This window comes from Pyxicephalus adspersus, chromosome 3, assembly GCF_032062135.1.
Source record: "Pyxicephalus adspersus chromosome 3, UCB_Pads_2.0, whole genome shotgun sequence".
Taxonomy (NCBI): Eukaryota; Metazoa; Chordata; class Amphibia; order Anura; family Pyxicephalidae; genus Pyxicephalus; species Pyxicephalus adspersus.
The window spans coordinates 93,906,777-93,925,781 of record NC_092860.1 but is presented as its reverse complement, the minus strand read 5'-3'; the positions used below and the strand labels follow the sequence as shown (position 1 = coordinate 93,925,781).

Below are 19,005 nucleotides of genomic sequence, written 5' to 3'. Positions count from 1 at the left end.
GTAAATTAGTCCTGTATATCCAACTTGATTTCAAAGCACTTTTTAGCAGAATAATCCACTTTATGATGTATGTTTTAGCTTGCATGCAGGATCAGAAAATGAAAGCGAGCAACTAAAGGAGCTTCAGGCTCTCCTGAAAGAAGATTTAAGTCCTGGGGAAAAGGTGTATGTGAGAAAAAGTATTGAGCAGCATAAACTGGGTACTAATAAGTCTATGCTGGGGCAGGTATGTGTACATGTTCATTTCTAAAGCCTTGTTTAAGTATTGCACTTTGTTTAAAGTTATATGTCATCTCCTTTTGTAATTGGTGCTTTTTAATGGCAATGATAAACAATTTGCAGTTGAGTCACATTATGACACTTTTTTTCTTTAGGGCACATTCACATTCTATATGCATATGGTTTTCCACAGTACAGTTTATGCATATACTGCATTATTTAGAATATATGATATTTATTTGACGCTGAAATAGGTCCGCTGCTGGCAGGGTTTTGCAATAATGTGCAAACATGCTAAGTATATTTGCCCTATTTGGCACGTTTACCTGCCAAAGCATCCCCATGTCATTGTTGTGATGTCCCTTATCATGGCTCCTGTTTTTTTCACCTTGTCTTCCAGGTTTGCAGTCTATGCCTATCTTCATGTGCTGGGTGGGGGTGACAGGACTTTATTGCTAAACAGATTTTAGGTAGAAATCCCAGCCATTATTATGTGGTTAAATCACATTATGTGCAGAGGTTTGTTACCAAAATGGGATATTCTGCATTCAGTAAATAAACTTATTATGCTAAGCAGTCTAACAGGACATGAAAATGCAAAAATAGCATTAATTATAAATGTAACACATGGAAAATCTTTGCACTAGGATCACAGTGCTTTATTTTTTTAAGAGTGGCAGATCATTAGTAACTTGTGTTTTAAAAATAAAAACAAGTTCTTTAACAGTTACAACAGAAGTGTATTTCTCTGAAAAAACTCTGATTGTCCTACTTTGTTCAAGGTTCGTGTCATTGGTGCAACATGTGCAGCTTGTCCCTTTCCTTGTATGAGCAACCTTAAATTTCCAGTTGTAATTCTCGATGAATGCAGCCAGATGACAGAGCCGGCATCATTGCTTCCAATCGCCAGGTAACACATAAGCTTTATTTCACAATAATGTCAGTTCAGTGTAATTTTGTGTGTTTGTAAGCGAAAACTGTTTGATAAAGCTTTCCTTTCCTAAGTTAGATAGTGTTCAACAAGAGCATAATGTAAGATTGCAGTCACCATGACTATATAACGTAACAAATATTTATACACTTTGTTCAGTTGATACTAAATCAGCCAGGCTCCTGCACTACATAATGAATGGTAGATCTAAAGAAGATTGTACAAATTGTATGGTGTATTGTCAACCTAACACACCAGGATAGAAATACAGTCACATAACAAAAAATAAATATATCTGTTAAAGCTTGTAAATTGGGCCAGTTGTCTATTGTGAGCTACTAAAATTAAAGCAAGATTTATTGTAGTAATGATACAACTGCAGTGGTAAAAAAAAAAGGGTGAGGGATTTTTTTTTTTTTAAGAAGTGAATAAATCAAGGGAAAATAATCATTTTTTACATATTGTTTACAAACTGATTATAGATCCACTTAACCTTGAGATATTTTATAACTGATATAAAGTATTGCTTCTCAGTATGTTTGTAGGTATTCACACATAGGAAATGTAAAAATGGTTACCTAATTTTTCCTTTTTTCAAAGTATTTCATTAATGTCTTATTTTGAGAGGTATGGGTTGTTTCACATACACTGAGCCTCATTTAATAAAGCTTTCCAAGACTGAAGAAGATATACTACCATGGGAGAACCTGGCTGATCCAGGAAACCTGAAACAGATCTGGTACAGGACTGAAAACAGTTTTTCAACTAACAGCATATGATAATTAGGAAATTCGTTTAGGGTTTGTTGGATCACCCATGTTTTCTCATGATAGCCTACCTTCTCCAGTCTTGAAGAGCTTTAATAAATCAGACCCATTGTCCTAGGCAGTTTGTATATCAGGAATGTAACATAACTCATACAAAATGATTTATTGCTCTTTGATAATTGCAGGTTTCAATGTGAGAAGCTGATACTGGTTGGAGACCCCAAACAGCTTTCTCCCACTATCCAGGGCTCTGAGGCAGCACATGAATGCGGATTGGAACAAACTCTTTTTGATCGGCTCTGTTTAATGGTATAATTAATCACAGCAATAATGACTTATGCTGCAGTGACATTACTGTTTATTTGTAGATCATATACTATATAGTTCAATGTTGTGCACCATTTCCAAGACATGCCAGACATAACATATCATTTATGCTGAGATCCAGGCATACTGCAAAACACAGTTGAAATATACTTATAAGTGAACTTTTTTTTACTGACGCATGAAATCTAGTGATCCAGGTAAAGCTGCCAAACCACACAACCGGATATTGTTTCTGATTTATTTATATAAAGCTCTCCAAGGCTGGAGAGGATACACTTTCCACAGTGAAGCTGGGTGATCCAGCAAACCTGGAATGAATGTGGTCCATGATTGAAAACATTTGCTAACAAATAGCAAAATACTCTTAAGAAATCCAGTCCAGGTTTGCTGGATCACCCAGCCTCACTGTGGAAAGTGTATCCTCTTATAGCCAAGATCCATCCCAGTTTGTGAGTAGACAAAAAGCATCAGAAACACAGTTGCTAATCTTTCTCCTCTTCATCTGTATAGAAAATGGTTTAGTTTTAGGCTTAATAACACTGTGAACAGGGAGTCTGCAATGAGACATAATAATATTAAGGTATATTTGGCTTGTTATGCTAGAGTTTAGCTGAAGTTTAGCTTTACATTACACTGGGGAACACTTTTGAACTAATTTTTTGTTGATTAAAATTTTAAGCTTATTTACACTAAAATAGGTATGCTGATTCTAAAAATGCACTTAGTTTTCTTCTATCACGTCAGTTTTTTTCTCCACCGCTTATAATAATGTGATTACTGTAGCGTGGATTTGTATAGGCAATTCATATACATGCAAGACAGTGTGGTCAGAGGTTGTGCGCTGCTCTACATAGTGAATAGGCAAAATTTATTTTTCTACTTACACATGTATTTCCTTTCTTGCAGATCATGTCTAGCTCTGCTGTTTCTCGTCATAAGTGCCTAACAACCCTGATTCATTTTGTTATATGTGTGGCAGTTTCACCATTCCCAGTCAAAGGGCGAACATCAGCACATTTGTAGAGCAAGCCTATTTGGCATATTTCAAAGTTAAACTTGGTGATCAAGATAAGTCTTGGGCCCCTCAAAAGGTGTGCAAACAATGTGTCGAGGGTTTACGGATGTGGACAAGGAATACGTGATAAGATGCCATTTGGTATACCTATGGTTTGGCGAGAGCCAGGAGATCATTTCAGTGACTGGTACTTTTGTATAGTGAAACTTTAGGATGTAACAAGAGAAATAAATGTAACATAGAGTATCCTAGTCTAACATCCGATATACGCCCAGTGGCTGATGAACTAGGTGACAACAATGATGAAGAGTTTGAAATTGAGGGATTTGATCAGCATGAGTTGAGTGATTTGGGACTATCGAAGAAGGCTTCAGAACTCCTAGCATTAAGACTGCGTGAAAAAAACTTACTTCAAAAAGGAACAAAGGTATCGTACATTCGAACCAGAGAAATTGCATTTCTGCAGTACTTTAGATCTGACAGTGGCTTTGCGTATTGCCATAACATACCTGGTTTAATGGAGGAATTGGGAATTCCAATCTTTAACTCAACTGAATGGCCACTACTCATCGATAGCTCAAAGCAGGGCTTAAAGTGTGTCTTCCTTCACAATAGCAATATATTTGGGTCAGACCCAATTGGCTTCAGTTTCTCTTTGTGAAGAATATGCAGACACAAAGAGAGTCATTGAGTGGTTGCAATATCACCAACACAATTGGGTTATCTGTGCTGACTTTAAAATGGTATGCTTCCTTCTTGGTCAGCAACGCGAATACACCAAGTATCCCTGTTATCTGTGCATGTGAACAGCAGAGCTCGTGAGAGGCATTGGGTGGAAAGAAATTGGCCTCCAAGATCTGCCCTAAAACCAGGGGATCCAAACATTCCACATGAGCCACTTGTTGACAGAAAGAATATTATATTCCCGACTCCGCACATGAAACTGGGTCTGATAAAGCAGTTTGTTAAAGCTTTGCCAACTGATAGAGAATGTTTCAAGTACCTCGTTTTTGGCATTTCCTAGCCTTTCATTTGAAAAAATAAAGGCCGGTGTGTTTGATGGTCCACAGATTCGGCAGTTCATCAAAGATGAGTATTTCATCAGGACAATGTCAAAAGTGGAAAAGATTGCTTGGTTATCATTCAAAGCCATTGTCGAGGACTTTCTTGGGAACACAGTAGCAAATAATTACACAGAAATTGTCCATAAACTCTTGGAGAGCTACAAAATGCTTGGTTGCAATGTGAACATCAAGGTGCTTTTAGCCATCTTTTTAACTTCCCTGAAAACCTTGGTGCAGTCAGTGATGTTCAAGGTGAACAATTCCGCCAAGATTTGAAGGTCATGGAAAGACGGTATCCAGGTAGATGGGGTGTACACATGATGGCTGACTACTGTTGGAGCATCCTGCAGGATTGTCCTAACACTGAACACTCCTGGAAAAGTTATAAGCGTAACTTTTTACTCTAACCGCTTACCCAATTAATTTTCAAATGTTTTACTGTAAAAAAACATGTCATAGCGTAACAATAAATCCTCTGTATGAACAAAAGAAATTTAAATAAACAGTACAATCAAGTTATTATTTCATTGATTTTTCACAGTATGTAAAATTTTTTTTGTTTTTTGACAAAAATGGAGGGTACCCTGTATCGTAAAAACTGGACTGATAGCTCATTTCTGGATTCGCCACCCAAAAAAAGTAAAAAAAACAAGTGTAATATCTAACTTAACAAAAAATGCCTTCCCCAATGTTATCTTTTGATGGACTGATGTAGTGCAAAAACACTACACTACAGGATAAAAGCTCCATGTATGAACAATATATCTCCAGTACACTCCAGTACATGTTTTTTAATGTACATACAAAAGGCTTTTCAAGAAGATCCATTTATTAATACTTAAGCATAGAACTCTGCATATCTATAGCTGTCTATGAAGTGACAATTCATTGATTGAGATTGCAGTAACTTTATTTTTAAAAAACTAAAATTACTGCAAAGTAAAAATCCACCAAGGCAGGAAAACTTTACTTAAAAGGAAACTTCCACATAAATGTGCATAGTATGCGACCAAATTGTACAAATTGTATGCTAAGTGTATATGTTGGGAATATCGGAGTATCAGAATTTGAAAAAAGCTCTCATCTCTAGCTGTAAATGAAACATTCTTAACTAGGGTATTGTATGTATTTCCTAATTATTTCTTACATGGCTTACATCATTTTCAGGGGCACCAGACAGTTATGCTAAGGACTCAATATCGCTGCCATCCTGTTATCAGTGCTGTAGCTAATGAACTGTTTTATAATGGACAACTTATTAATGGAGTGTCACAAGAAGACCGTAAACCCCTTTTAGACTGGCTACCGACCTTATGTTTTTATAATGCCAGTGGAACAGAGCAGGTATGTTCACAGGACTTTTTATTATTTTGGGGGGATCCGCTGTATTTTCCAAATGTTCTCCAAGTTTATTTGAATATATACATTTTTTTACAGTGTATTAGAATGTGACTTTACTTCTAATATTGACATTTACATAATGGCATTTAGTTTATATTAATTTTTTATTCTAAATCATATTTTTTCCTAACTTGTGTTTAGCTGGAAGGAAACAATAGCTTCCATAATATAGAGGAAGCTAACTTTACGGTGAAGCTAATCCAGTCTCTTATTGCTAGTGGAATTCAGGGCTCTATGATCGGAGTAATCACTCTCTACAAGTCACAGATGTCTAAGGTTTGTTTTTTAACCTACAGTAAATAAATTTGAGTACACTTTATGGATTGTTTTCCAATATGAATGTTGTATATACTGTTAAATTTATTTACACCAAGTTTACATCACAACTGTAACAGCTTCTGTACTAATCAGTCTCTTGATTGTACTTTAAGGTTTGTATTGGTAGAAATCTAGATTTTTGTACTTTCCTTAAAGGATAACATAGTTTTAACAAACATTGTGTTAAATGACTCTCCCCATTAGAACTCTCACAGATCACATGATCATGTAGTTCTAAATGCCACAGTTGGGACATCCATCTATTTCTTTTTCTGAGCCATTGGGTTACGCTGTACAGTGCAGGTTTCCATTCTGAAACCGTAACGAGACAATCTACATGCTGGATGTTTTGGGGTTGTGTTTATGGAATAATGTTTTTTTTTTTATCAAGCTAACAAAAAAATAATGTATTTAAATGCAACTTGTGTTAAGTACCAACATATGATACAGTTGATTTTAGCTTTTTGAAATCTTCTTAGCAGCTAGACTGGCAGAGGGTATTGGTAAGAGCCAACAGGGTGTCTTGTATTCTCATATGACTAGAGATGACAGTAGAAAGATAACCTCATCAGTCTGTTGTTGTTGCATCACTATTCAGCTGGGGCAGAGAGAAAACCTTGCTATGTTGCTTATGTTCAGTAGTGAAAAGTCAGCATATGAGGTTCATTTTTCTGGCTGACTGTGTTGTGTAAATTTCATGACTGAAGAAATAATTTTTTTAACAATTAAATTGGTTTCCATATAACAATGTATTTAGCTTATTAACTGAAGTTAAGCTTTAGCTTTGATCGCATTAGTAATGTCACTGTGTATCTGTGTTTTTATCGTATTTCAGGATTAATGTTAAATATAAAATTTTTTGTAGGTATAGAAAAGATAAAACAAAAAACATATCAACATGGTAAATATAGCAGACCATAAAGGAGTAAAGCTGCGTACACACTTGCAATTTTTGTCGTTGGAAAGGATCTTTCACGATCCTTTCCAACGACAAGGGACTGCACGATGCATGAACGGTGCTGTACATACAGCACCGTTCATGCTCTATAGAGAGGGGAGAGCGATGGAGCGGCACCCTGCTGCGCGCTCTCCCCCTTCCCTTTCATTAGGATCGGTCGTCGTCCATCATCCATGGATCCGGCAGGTCGGTCGTTCGGACGATGGACGACACCGACTGTACACACGGCAGATTTTCGCCCGATATTTGGCCGATGCTGATTAACGGGTGATAAAAATCTGCCGTGTGTACGTAGCTTAAGGTTAATTGTTATGGTTTGTATAACAATGTAACTATGTTACAAAGTAACTATTATTTGTGCATACAGATTTGCAATTTGCTTGGCAGCATGGCTTACTGTGACCCAGTGGAGATGAAAGCAGTCCAGGTTTCTACAGTGGATGCCTTCCAAGGAGCAGAAAAGGAAATCATTATCTTGTCTTGTGTGCGAACAAGGCAGGTTGGATTTATTGACTCGGAAAAAAGAATGAACGTGGCTCTGACAAGGGGAAGGAGACATTTGTTGATAGTCGGCAGCTTGGCCTGTTTGAGGAAAAATAAGCTGTGGGAACAAGTTATTCATCAATGTGAAAGTATGTTGAACAGTTCTTACTGGGCAGCTTAATGTATTAGTATGATGCAAAGGTTCTATGCAATACTTTTTGTTATTAATATGAAGACTATTCAATTTCACTTTGTGTTAAGGAGATTAAATCCTCTGTCTTTTTAGTGTTTGAGTCAATAAAAGTAAAATTTATCAACTTTAACAAGCAAAATTGTGTTCCCAATTAACCCCTTGTGAATGAAAAGTAAGCAACAGACTTATATTAGGCTGGTCAATTCCCTTTTTTAATTTTAAAGTCAACATGTTTGTCTGGATTTAATTCTAAACGTTTTTTTCTAGAAGGGACAGGTCAAGATTCCCTTTATTGTTTGCCTGTCTGTGTTCTGTCAAAATACAAGCAGTGTTTTGACATGGTATACAGAGACCATTTTATAATAAAACCTAAAACCAAAAGGACCTGATGTCTGGGTTACATTTGTATCCTACTAGTAATTTCTGTATTTTCCCTAACATTTAAATTATTTTCCCTGGTAAAACTCTCAGTATTTCCCTTTGTAGGGTCTCTGAATAGTAACAGGAAATGATTTTTATATTGGTCAATATTATTTATGAAGTTTATAGTTTTTTTTTAATTTTATCAGGACAAATTAATGGATTAAAGCATGTGAGCCAATGGGATGAGAAGCTTAGCAGTATCCTAAAGCTTTACCAAGAGAAAAAAGATCAAGAATTATTAACTATGCAAAAAAAACATCCAAAAGGAAAAGCTGAAAAGGTAAATGTGGACATCTTTTGTTATTTCTCAAATATTAAAGACATTATATCCTTATTGAATCATTAGACATTATTATTTAGTACAATTTACACAGAATAATGTCCATAAATGTATTTAGTTTTATTTCCATCAGTTTCTCTTTTGTAATTTGCTATTTGTTTGTATTTTTCACTTATTTTAAAAATGTATACTTGAATTTGGTAGTTTGTTCACAGTTTATTAAAATTCAAGTATATATGCAAGTGAAATATATTATTCTGCAAGCAAGAAATCAAAAGAAAGTATTGCATGTTTTAAACAAATCATTTTAATTTACCGTAATTCACACCCTTTATTAGTAAATATTAGCTTCTTTTGCACCGATTTTACATAGTGATGTACCTCTGGGAAGGTAATGCTTATACAGTTTATTTCCTGAGTCTCAAGGGACCCCAGGTATGTGTTCGGTCCTCATTTGTATTTGTTTCCTAAGAATGCCAGCTTCTCTTTAGGGTGGACATTGGGATGCAGCATTGAACCATGTTTGTAACTTATGCAAGCGCTTTGTTAAATTAGACTTGGATGAAATATGTTTAATTTCTTCTTATTTCATTAAACATTTCTCCAGTTTATAAACATCCAAAATAAAAAGTTATTATGTCACAGAGAAGTAACAAAAGATAGTTACAACCACCCAGAAGGGGCTCAAGTCAAACAACTAAATAGACTTTAGAAATGAGCAATAAGATTACCCAGGGTGTGTATTTTAAATAAAAAGTGTATGTTCTCCTCTAAAGTAAGAATAAATAGATGCCTAATTTGTCTCTTAGCAGTGTCATTTATTAGATTTATGTACTTTCTGCTTGTCAATTATGTTCCAGTTGATATAAGGTGACTGCATCTGGCCTCTTCTGGTTACTTGTATACTGTCAAACATTCCCTTTTCACTAAGTGTGTTTACCAGTACTCTTTGTAAACTAAAAGAGAATAGAGCTGTGGCCATAACGACGGTGCATGCATGTAATGTTAGCAGACTCATTGCAGTGATTGTGATTTGGCTCCTTTCTCCAGCTACTGTAAGAAGTAGATATGAGGTTTTCCAGTTCAGTTCAGGGACATTATGGTTTCATTACTACTTATATTGATGTGCATTCACCAACAGTCCCGTCTGGTCCTGGGACTCAACTGTAGCTCCTAGGAGCGCCGACTGGCGGAAACATTTGCAGCTGTGGCTGGCGATGAGTAGTGATGATATCATCACTGCATTGGCCCTGCTTTATTAAAATATTTCAAGACTGGAGAGAATAGACCATCATGGGTGAACCTGGTAATCCAACAAACATGGAATGCATTTCTTAAAATAATTTCATATTATTTGGCAAATGTTTTCATTCTTTTATCAAATCAATTCCAGGTTAGCTGGATTACCCAGATTCTCCCATGATAGTGTATCTTCTCCAGTCTTAGAGAGCTTTCATAAATCAGGCCCATTGTATCAATCAGGAAGCACTCTGAACACTTCAGTCCAGAACTGTCCTGGACAAAGTGCTTGGAAAATATGCAGATTACCAAATTTTTTTTTCTTGTTCTGCTAATGTAGAGGGTAGGGGAGATACAAGGGCTAATAACATTTTTCCTTACAATTACTTGATTTAAATATATTTTGTTTTGGAGTAGGTGACTTTAGTTATAAAAATGCTCTGAATTTCTTTTATTGGGTTTAATGTTTAATTATGTTTCCCTCATAATCAAACACTAATTGATTTATGTCTGTTAATTACAGGTTAAAGCATCTTTACCCACCTGAAGAGTTCCCAAACTGAGGAGTTTCATTAATTCGATCCTACTATGTTCCATTCAGGAGTTAATTTATCATGTGCCATATTCAAGAATACCAAATGCTAATATGATGATAATTTCCGTACTGTAAAAACTGTAAAACTGCTGTCCCCTGCTTTGTCCACATAACACTTTTGGAAGCAAAAAAAGTGTTTATAGTTCACTTGGCTGCATGGTATCTAGAAGCTGAAAGGATTGCTTTGAATACTTTATGCCCCTTTCAGCGAGAAGGAGACCGCAAGGGTGAGATGGCAACATCTATCTGTTCAAAAAGGTCTACGGTAGATAATGCTGCCCATATAAAAAAAATGCAGCATTTACCTTTTTTATATTGTATTTACAGAATCATAGCTTGAGCTGGTCATAGCAAGCAGTTTAACAAGTTTACAAATCTTTATTTATTTTTATTCTGTATGTTCTGTAAGTAACATGTATATATTTATTAAATGTATGTACAAATCATTGTTATAATAAATAGTGTACACTAGGTGGCGATGGTGTATTCTGAATTCAGTGGCATCCAGTCTGTTGCATTTATATATTCATGAATTCAATTGCTGCAAACTTCTGTACAAGCGTGTATTGTGTGAGTGTGCAATTTTTTCTTCTTTGACAATACTCTTAATATTTTCTATTATCAGCTCATGATGTTTCAGTAACATGCACATCACATCTGTAAATGCTAATGTAATACATATGGAACCATTTTTCTTAACTTAAAAACATTATAGCATGGTTTAAAAAAAAAAAAAAAAACTTTTGCTGTTACCAAAATCAACTTTGTGATCACATTCATGTATAAGCTAATTACTTAAAATGTATTAAAAACTAAACCCAAAGAGCACTGAATTCCCCAGTTTAAATTACTGCTGACACCTTAGGGTAGTTTCTTAAAATCTCAATCAACAATCCATTAGAGCTCAACAGGAGTAAAACTAAATCCTCATTTAAGTGTATTTATCCAGTCTCTTTTCTCTCTTTCAAATGCTAAATCCATTTTAGCATATGCCCCTGCTTTCTCTCGCCTTTTTCTAAAGCCTAGCAGCTTCTATTACCCTTGTAAATATGAAAGATGCTAATCATATGACATATCACGTCTCAGTCGGAGCCTGGAATAAAGCCTTGAGATGTGGGATCATTGCATCCAGACAACAGCTTCATCAGCCGGAAAGTTGTTTTTTTTTCTCCTTCCCTTCAACCATCAATCCCTTCTTTGTCTGAAAGAAAATGGAGGCAGTGCATGTCTTCCATGGCCATATGGTTCATTCTGTATTTTCTTAGTTTGATTCAGTATGTGTTTCTGGAGCTGGCTAGTGTATAGTGATACAGAGTATCCTCATCTTGTTTTGTTATTACAGATGCAACAGACACTGTATCTTGGTAAATGGTTTATTTCAAAACATTCATTATTTTCTTCAGTACAAACCATAATAATCTACCCTGTAATGTAAAAACATCTGTATGCTGATTTGGTACCTAAGTTAATGAAATTGGAATATCATTGTAGAGAAGAAAATGGTATTGTTATGTGTGTGTATGTATGTGTATGTATGTATATATGTGTGTGTATATATATATATATATATATATATATATATATGAACCCAGACTATTTTTTAGTAAATTGCATGCTTTTTATATACTAGTGGCACTAAAGCTGCGTACACACTTCCAATTTTTATCGTTGGAAATGAACAACGAACGACCGATTGGCCAAAAATTGTTCGTAAAAAAAGTAACCAACGACGCCGACGAACGAGGATAGTCGTTGGAAATGAACGACCGGACCGGCGGATCGGATTGGACGACGATCGTTGACCATCTATCGTGTGTACGGTCGTTCAGTGATCGTCCATGGTCTGAGCATGCGCGGTGAACGAACGTTCTCTCACTTCCTGTGGTGCACGTCACTTTCTGTATCGTTCAAACGATCGCATCTATCGTGTGTACAATATCTTTGAACGATCGTGTCGTTATCTGTAGGTACAGGATCGGTGCCATACGATCGTTCGCAGATATCGTGCAGGATCGTTCGTCGTTCGTTTACCAACGATAAAAATTGGAAGTGTGTACGTAGCTTAATAAATAAGCTAATTTTTATGCATTGCATCCTATTGGTAACTAATATAAAACCTTTTGTCCTAAGAGGCACTCATTGAAAGGTAAAAAAGTTAATTAGCAGCAGGTGTCTTGTGGTATTTGCTGGTGGAAAAGACTTTTACTAAAAGGAAAACTGGCAAAACATCAACTATGGAGTTTTTATTGCTGACTTTTGCTGCTTCTGTGTATCCTTGAACTGTCTAGTGCAGACTTTCTCAACCCATTTAACACGGGGGAACCCTTGAAAAATCTTAGTGTGGTGGTCAGTAGAAAGAATGTCACCCTTACAGAAAGCAAAGAAGATCTTTAGTGTTCGCTAAACTGACCTGAGAAACAGAAATTGCCCATTGCTCTAGGAATCTCTAGCAACCTCTGGAGCAACCCTGGTTGAGAAACGCTAGTAAAGAGATCCACTAATCCATTATCATAATGTTTAGAACTAACAGTGCAAGGTCTCATGTCAGCAGATGTTGTATTCCTATATTTGATATACACTTCAAATGTAGTTCAGCAAATACCTATTGACTATAATTGATCAGTACACTGATCAGTGCGCTGTATTTCTTTGGATGCAGCATGTTCTGTTAAGGTGCATATAAACTGTAGGTGAAGCAGGTTAAATCCTGAGTTGTCTAATGATACCCAGCTGTATTGCAGTAGACAAAAAACAATATTTGAAGTTGACAACATGTACCCTCTATTAGCCCTTCAAAATATAAGGTGCACCAAGTCCTAAGTTTTTTTTTTTTTTTTTTTTTTCAGAAAATAGCCACAGCTTGAGTAAAAAAGCCTTTACTCTGCCAACATACTGCAGAGAAGCAACCTTACTGTCTGTGGGGATTGTGGTGGGTCAGGGTTGTAATTTTAAAAAAATAGGCCCCTTCTTTTTTTTTTTTTAAGTCCTAAGTTTTTTTTTTTTTTTTTTTTTTTCAGAAAATAGCCACAGCTTGAGTAAAAAAGCCTTTACTCTGCCAACATACTGCAGAGAAGCAACCTTACTGTCTGTGGGGATTGTGGTGGGTCAGGGTTGTAGTTCCCCAATTAGCAGGGCGTTGTAGTGAATGCAGAGCTATAGGTCTAACTCAACAGGGGGCATGTCAGACCTAAGCATAAGGAGCACTGCTTCCAAGCACTTACATGCAGTATGCTGGCGGCAGACAGGCTTTTCTACTGTGTTTCTACTCCCAAGATCTTCTTGACACCGAAAAAAGAGTACCAGGCAGGGTTTTAAAGTAAATTTTACTGTATCAAGGCTGAAAGTGAGTATTTATCCAAGGAAGGTACCCTCAGTTGTCTCTTAAACTAAAATTGAAATTGTGTTTTAATGGTCAACCCCAAACTAGTATTTCAGAGGGTTATTAAGCGTTATTATTTATTCATTGGTCCCAGGCCTCAAAAAAATATAGAAAATCAGTAAATAAGTTGGATCACCAAACTCCAACTGTAACTAGAATGTTAACATTTGTGTTGGCTTACCTTTTAAAAAAAGAGATACCTATGACCACTTAGTAGACCAAAACGAAACTTGAACTATCATTATCTATACAATATATAATAGAAATAATAAAAATAATCTATATGCACTATATTAGTTCTTCAAAAACAGAGTTAGTAATTCCACAATTACATGGTCAGCCAAGTTGTGTGAATTTATATATCATGAATTTACAAAGCACATGACACAATTTTAGATGTATGGTCCTAAAGATGACTAAACGTGTGCAGAATAACCGCAGAGAAGGTCAGTTTTAGACCTGTGCTGATATATTTGCCCCTTTATAGATCATCAACAGCTCCCCCACTCTTAATCTAATCAGGTGTCTTTAAACGATATTGAAAAATGAGTGTGTTAATAAACCATATGGGGATATATATGCAGCTTTTAAACAACTTTCTATTATCCCATGTACTATATGTATGGGCAGCATCCACCTGTTACCCATATACAGACAATAAATAGGGAAATGGACATGTACATTGATAATAATATATTTAAGTTCCAAAAATTAAAACCTGTAATATAACTTTATTGTGTATGTTTGAGAAATCAGAATTACATTGATGTATAATAACTACGCTAACAGAATCCTGAGCTTAGTCTGGCCCTTATATGTTAACTGTACAGTTCTACAGATATCTGCCCAGATTAGCACAGCAAGTGTGTTTTCATTTGTAGGGCAGGGTAGGCTAACTTGCATAAGAGTTTGCAGAATCTCCTCCCTTTCTTTGCCTAACTGAAACCCCAAAAGGCTTTCAGCCAAATCATTACATTCAACAGAGGTGGCCAGGCCAGCACAGCTTTTCAGTAAAACCCTGAAAAGAAAAGGATCCTTGAAGTTTAGAAGATGCCCAAGGAAAACTCTGAATGACATGAAAAGATTGAGTTTCCATAGCTGTTGGAGCACGAGAGCAGTGTAACAGCACAAAGGGGGATTGGAGCGCTGCCACTGGCCCATTGCTCTATCTCAGTACAATTGGGTCACTGAAATAGAGAATTAATTACCATTGGTGAGTGGGCAGTCCATTCACCACTGGCTGAGTTTTATTAAACGCCAATATAAATAACAAAACAACTCTTGTGGCTGCACTATCCCTACACGCCAAAGGAAGGATTATGCCGAGGATTAACATCTTAAAGTCTATGAGACTTTCTGACTCAGGGCTCCGAGCTGGTAATCGAATTTGTCTGCTGTATCAGCGATTAGTGCTCTTATTCTCCCACTTTTGCCTGGATGGCCAATGTCCCTTTTTGCAGGCAAGAGCCTATGCACAATAGGCTGTTCTTTTCTATGCATCTTTGTACTATGAGAGCAAAATAATAAAGCACAGTCTGACTGGTCTTCTTAATCTTAGGAATGGCACTTCTAGAGATATCTTTGATTAATGTGTTAAAAAAGGGTATGTTGTATAGAAGAAAACCTGGGAGGTGCATAGTGCTTTGCAGGTTCAAAACACAACATGGATTATTCTAATGTACAGTAGCCTAGATGACAAGCACCTAATAAAAAAACATTGCTTGTAGTTTTTTTTTTTAAATAAAATAGCAGATGAAAACCCAATTATTTAAAAACATGGCACTGAAATTTACTGATTAAGTCTGTTCTTTGAGTCTAGAGCTAGGCACAAACATAATAAACACTAAGCATGTAGAATTACAATATTCCTATGACAAACCAAATCAATTAGCAAAGGTTCACTTGTAGCTGGCTTTATTCTGTTTTATCAACCTTTGAAATCATGTGTGCTAGTTGCCCATGTTACTATTCATAATGTAAATGACTAGGAATCATAGTATTAGCAAAACCTGGATGTTGATAATTCTAACACTACAAAACTTGTAGGTTTTCCTAGTTTTGTTTGAACAAAAATGTATAGGTTTCTGTTGCTATAAAATTACAATACCCAGCCTTACAGTGACCACAAACAACTTTCCTACAAATTAATACTTTTACAGCACACGTGGCACTTAACACTTTAAACAGTTATTTGCACGTCTGAAATATCTTTGTTGGCATTTTATTTGGACAGTTTTTTCTAGCACTTCTTTTTAAGGATGTTGTTGTGCAGAAGCCACTGTTGTGAAAGAACATAAATCAGGCCTATTCTTTGTTTTATTTTTTTTTACAATGCCTCCCCCCTGTATTTGTTTCCAGTTGACCTACAGAAAAAGAAAGACTTGTTGCTATCCAGCCATACTACTTGTGGGGTCTGTCTTTTTCTGTGGAATCAATGGCTATAAACACACCTCAACCTCAGTGCTTCTCTTTGGACGCTGCAAAGTGCAGACAAACAAAGGTCCTTCTTGAAAACTTAGAGAGTCCCCTTTCTTGCAGAAGTGCTGGTGAGACAAGCTGGATCCATTGTTTCAGATATTTTGATCCTTACCCAGTGTTGTGCCTTTGTAAATGCAAAGTAGGATTTCCCAAGAAAGAGGTTTATGGTTGGAGTTGGCCTTTAAATAGAATGCAAATATGTGGCCATTGCTATCTTGGTTTTAAAAATGTGGGCAGACCAATTCAGCAATGGCTGGAGCAGAGTTTTGTTTTTGTAGGTTCACTTTATTGTCAATAAAAACATGATCAAGGTTATAGCCCTTCCCTGTTTTAGTGAAAACTAAAATAAATAGGGTTGGACTATAAGGTCACTTGTTTCCATAGTTCTTCTATTTTTTCTTCTACCTTTGATATGTGTACAACACTTATGACCTTAATCTTATTTTCTCCCTATCCTTTCTCACCATAAAGGGTATATTTTAATCTATGGGAAAACGTTCCTACATGTTATCAATATATTTAATCTAAAATCTAAATAGCCAAAAACTTTATTTTATTTAAAAAGGGAAACGTTTTGAGTACCCATTAAATTTTTATTCTTGTCTCTGTTCCTGCTGGGAAGATTTCCCCTTTGTATTTGTCTTAGTGCAGAAAGTGATGGGAAATCAAAATTTCACAACTGTAACCAGTTTACCAGCTCTGTGAAATAAATGGGAGGCAATTCAAGAGTTGGCTCATATATGTACTTAAAGCAAAAATTAACCTAAATGTTGAAAAAAAAATCTGATTAAGCGTTAATGCAGAAGGAACAGGCTTTGTCTCTTTTGCAATAAAACAAATTTAGGCTGTTGGATTGCAAATATTTCACCATTTACCTTTCTTCGCCCCAGTACTTGCCTCTTCACATGATCGTTCATTGAGTTCAGGATCTTCAGCCATCTTGATTGGCCATGCTGGAGTGACAAAGCTCCTATGAATATGCACAGGAACTTATTCATTCCTGGCAGTCATCTGTGCTAGAATTGTACACCATTGTGCCGTCCCTTGTAAAATTCAGAATCTGCCTACTCACAATTTTTTACAAAAAGCAATATGCTAATGGATGATAGGGGGTTGTCAACACATGGACTCATCTCTGCCAACGCAAATAAATCCTTTAAAAAGCATGTAGTCCCTGCACTAAAATCAGACACTTGAGCAGGAATATGTATTCTGTATTTGGGGAAACATTCCTGTGGTTGATGTTGGTCAACCAACTGTGATTATTTCTGGAACAACTGTGATTATTTCTGGAACAGTTTTAGTTTCGTCATTAAAAAGTGTGTAATTACCACCATAAGTAAGCTTTAACATTTAAAAGACAGTAATTCAAGTAATTCAAAAAGACATTTTCAATTTTTTATTTTGCAGTTTAAAAATCAGGGCTGTCCAGCAGGTGATATGATGGCCATACATGCGGCAATTTCTTTCACTGCCTCCTAGGTCCCCTTTAGAGTGTGTATAGAATGCTAAGTGCCAGAACACTGTGTGCAACCAAGCACCCGACATTTAAATGAAACCAACATTACAACAGACATAATGTAGATCTGGGCTGAAAGAGGAGAAATGAAGTATTTGGAGTAGCATGTGTTCAGGTAAGTATCCACTGCACACCAGGATTTTTATTTAAATAAGGTAGGAGGGTTTTTATTACTTCCACTGAATTATTGGCAAAGCAACTGGACACCTGCCTAGGGCCCACCAGCTGCAGGAGATCCACCCAGGGATTTCAAGATCCAGTGTGAACTTTCTGGAACCAGCACTGCTCTGCTGTCATACAGAGCAGCTAAAAACCTGCTTTTAGTATGTGGTTGCCAGTAATTGCCAGGATTGGAGCCCCATGTGTCCTTCTCCTGATCATGTGACATATCACAAGGAAAGGGAGAATGTTCACCTTCCAGCATGTGCCTGCAGAAAGCATCCAGTGAGAAACAGATGAGGAGGAGGGAGTGAATATCCAGACCATAAAGTGTCCTGCAAGTGACTTCCCTATTGGATCTCTAAAAAGCCTCCTTACTGCCTTTTCTCTCCTAGGAGGACCCCAGACCAAAATTGACCTACAAACCTCTATGGGAAAATTTGAGAAAAAAAATAAGTAAAAAGGAAGTGATCATTTCCCATGTTTCAATTTTAATGACAGGTCTGCTTGAAATTTAACATAAAAAATTGCTGTAAAGTGTACAATAGACTAGTTTTAAAGCTTGTATCATATCCATATCCATATCACATGTAGGTTAGTTGGTATTCCCTGGTCAAGTAGAATGCAGGTAGAGCTTATTTGTAGGCACTACAGTATTAAAAAATCAAAGAGAAGAAAACTTTCTGAATTACTGCTTTATTCAATTATTCTTTAATACAAAAATCAGCACAGGATAAAAGCATTTCATGGTGTACTCATTTAAAATAAAGAGAATATTTTGACAGTCTTCTCTCTAAGTTATTGATGTGCCCTGTTTTGTTCTAGTATCATTTAGAGTTATACTTAGTTTTTGTTGTTGTTTTGATGTGGAGTAAAGCTTGGTTTTTCTATTCAACCAAGCAATAATTTACTGACCCTTCTGCAGATCTCTTGATCCCTTCATAAACTGGCCTCCATTCGGTCCGACATCGTCCAGTGCAGAGGAACTACTGGACTCCACCAAACCTCTTCCTTTCCCTTTTGGTTTCTGCCTACATCACCTGATCTCACAGTGCCAGATTGGGTGACGTTTCCTTCTGTAAATGTAAAAACAAAGTGCCTACCTCACTGCGCATGTGTGAGATCAGCACTTTTATTATCTACATTGCAGGGAAAAGCCCTTTTAGCGCATGCACAATATTAGGTTTGTGCAAAAGAACCAGCTGGCTGTGTGGTAGTTTAATCAATTTATTTTATTTAGGACAAGTTTATAGAATT

General features: G+C 36.3%; 1 protein-coding gene across 1 annotated transcript in view; it reads left to right on the top strand.

Moving 5' to 3' along the window:
• Positions 1 to 10,716, top strand: part of ZGRF1 (zinc finger GRF-type containing 1) — a 41,136-nt gene extending 30,420 nt beyond the window's left edge. The window contains exons 22-29 of the mRNA XM_072405721.1: positions 79 to 226; positions 1,002 to 1,129; positions 2,103 to 2,226; positions 5,491 to 5,667; positions 5,866 to 6,000; positions 7,368 to 7,632; positions 8,246 to 8,379; positions 10,142 to 10,716. Of these exons, the coding sequence (XP_072261822.1) occupies positions 79 to 226; positions 1,002 to 1,129; positions 2,103 to 2,226; positions 5,491 to 5,667; positions 5,866 to 6,000; positions 7,368 to 7,632; positions 8,246 to 8,379; positions 10,142 to 10,165 (1,135 nt within the window). The 3' untranslated portion in view covers positions 10,166 to 10,716. The remainder of the gene's footprint in view (positions 1 to 78; positions 227 to 1,001; positions 1,130 to 2,102; positions 2,227 to 5,490; positions 5,668 to 5,865; positions 6,001 to 7,367; positions 7,633 to 8,245; positions 8,380 to 10,141) is intronic.
• Positions 10,717 to 19,005: the final 8,289 nt, after the last annotated feature.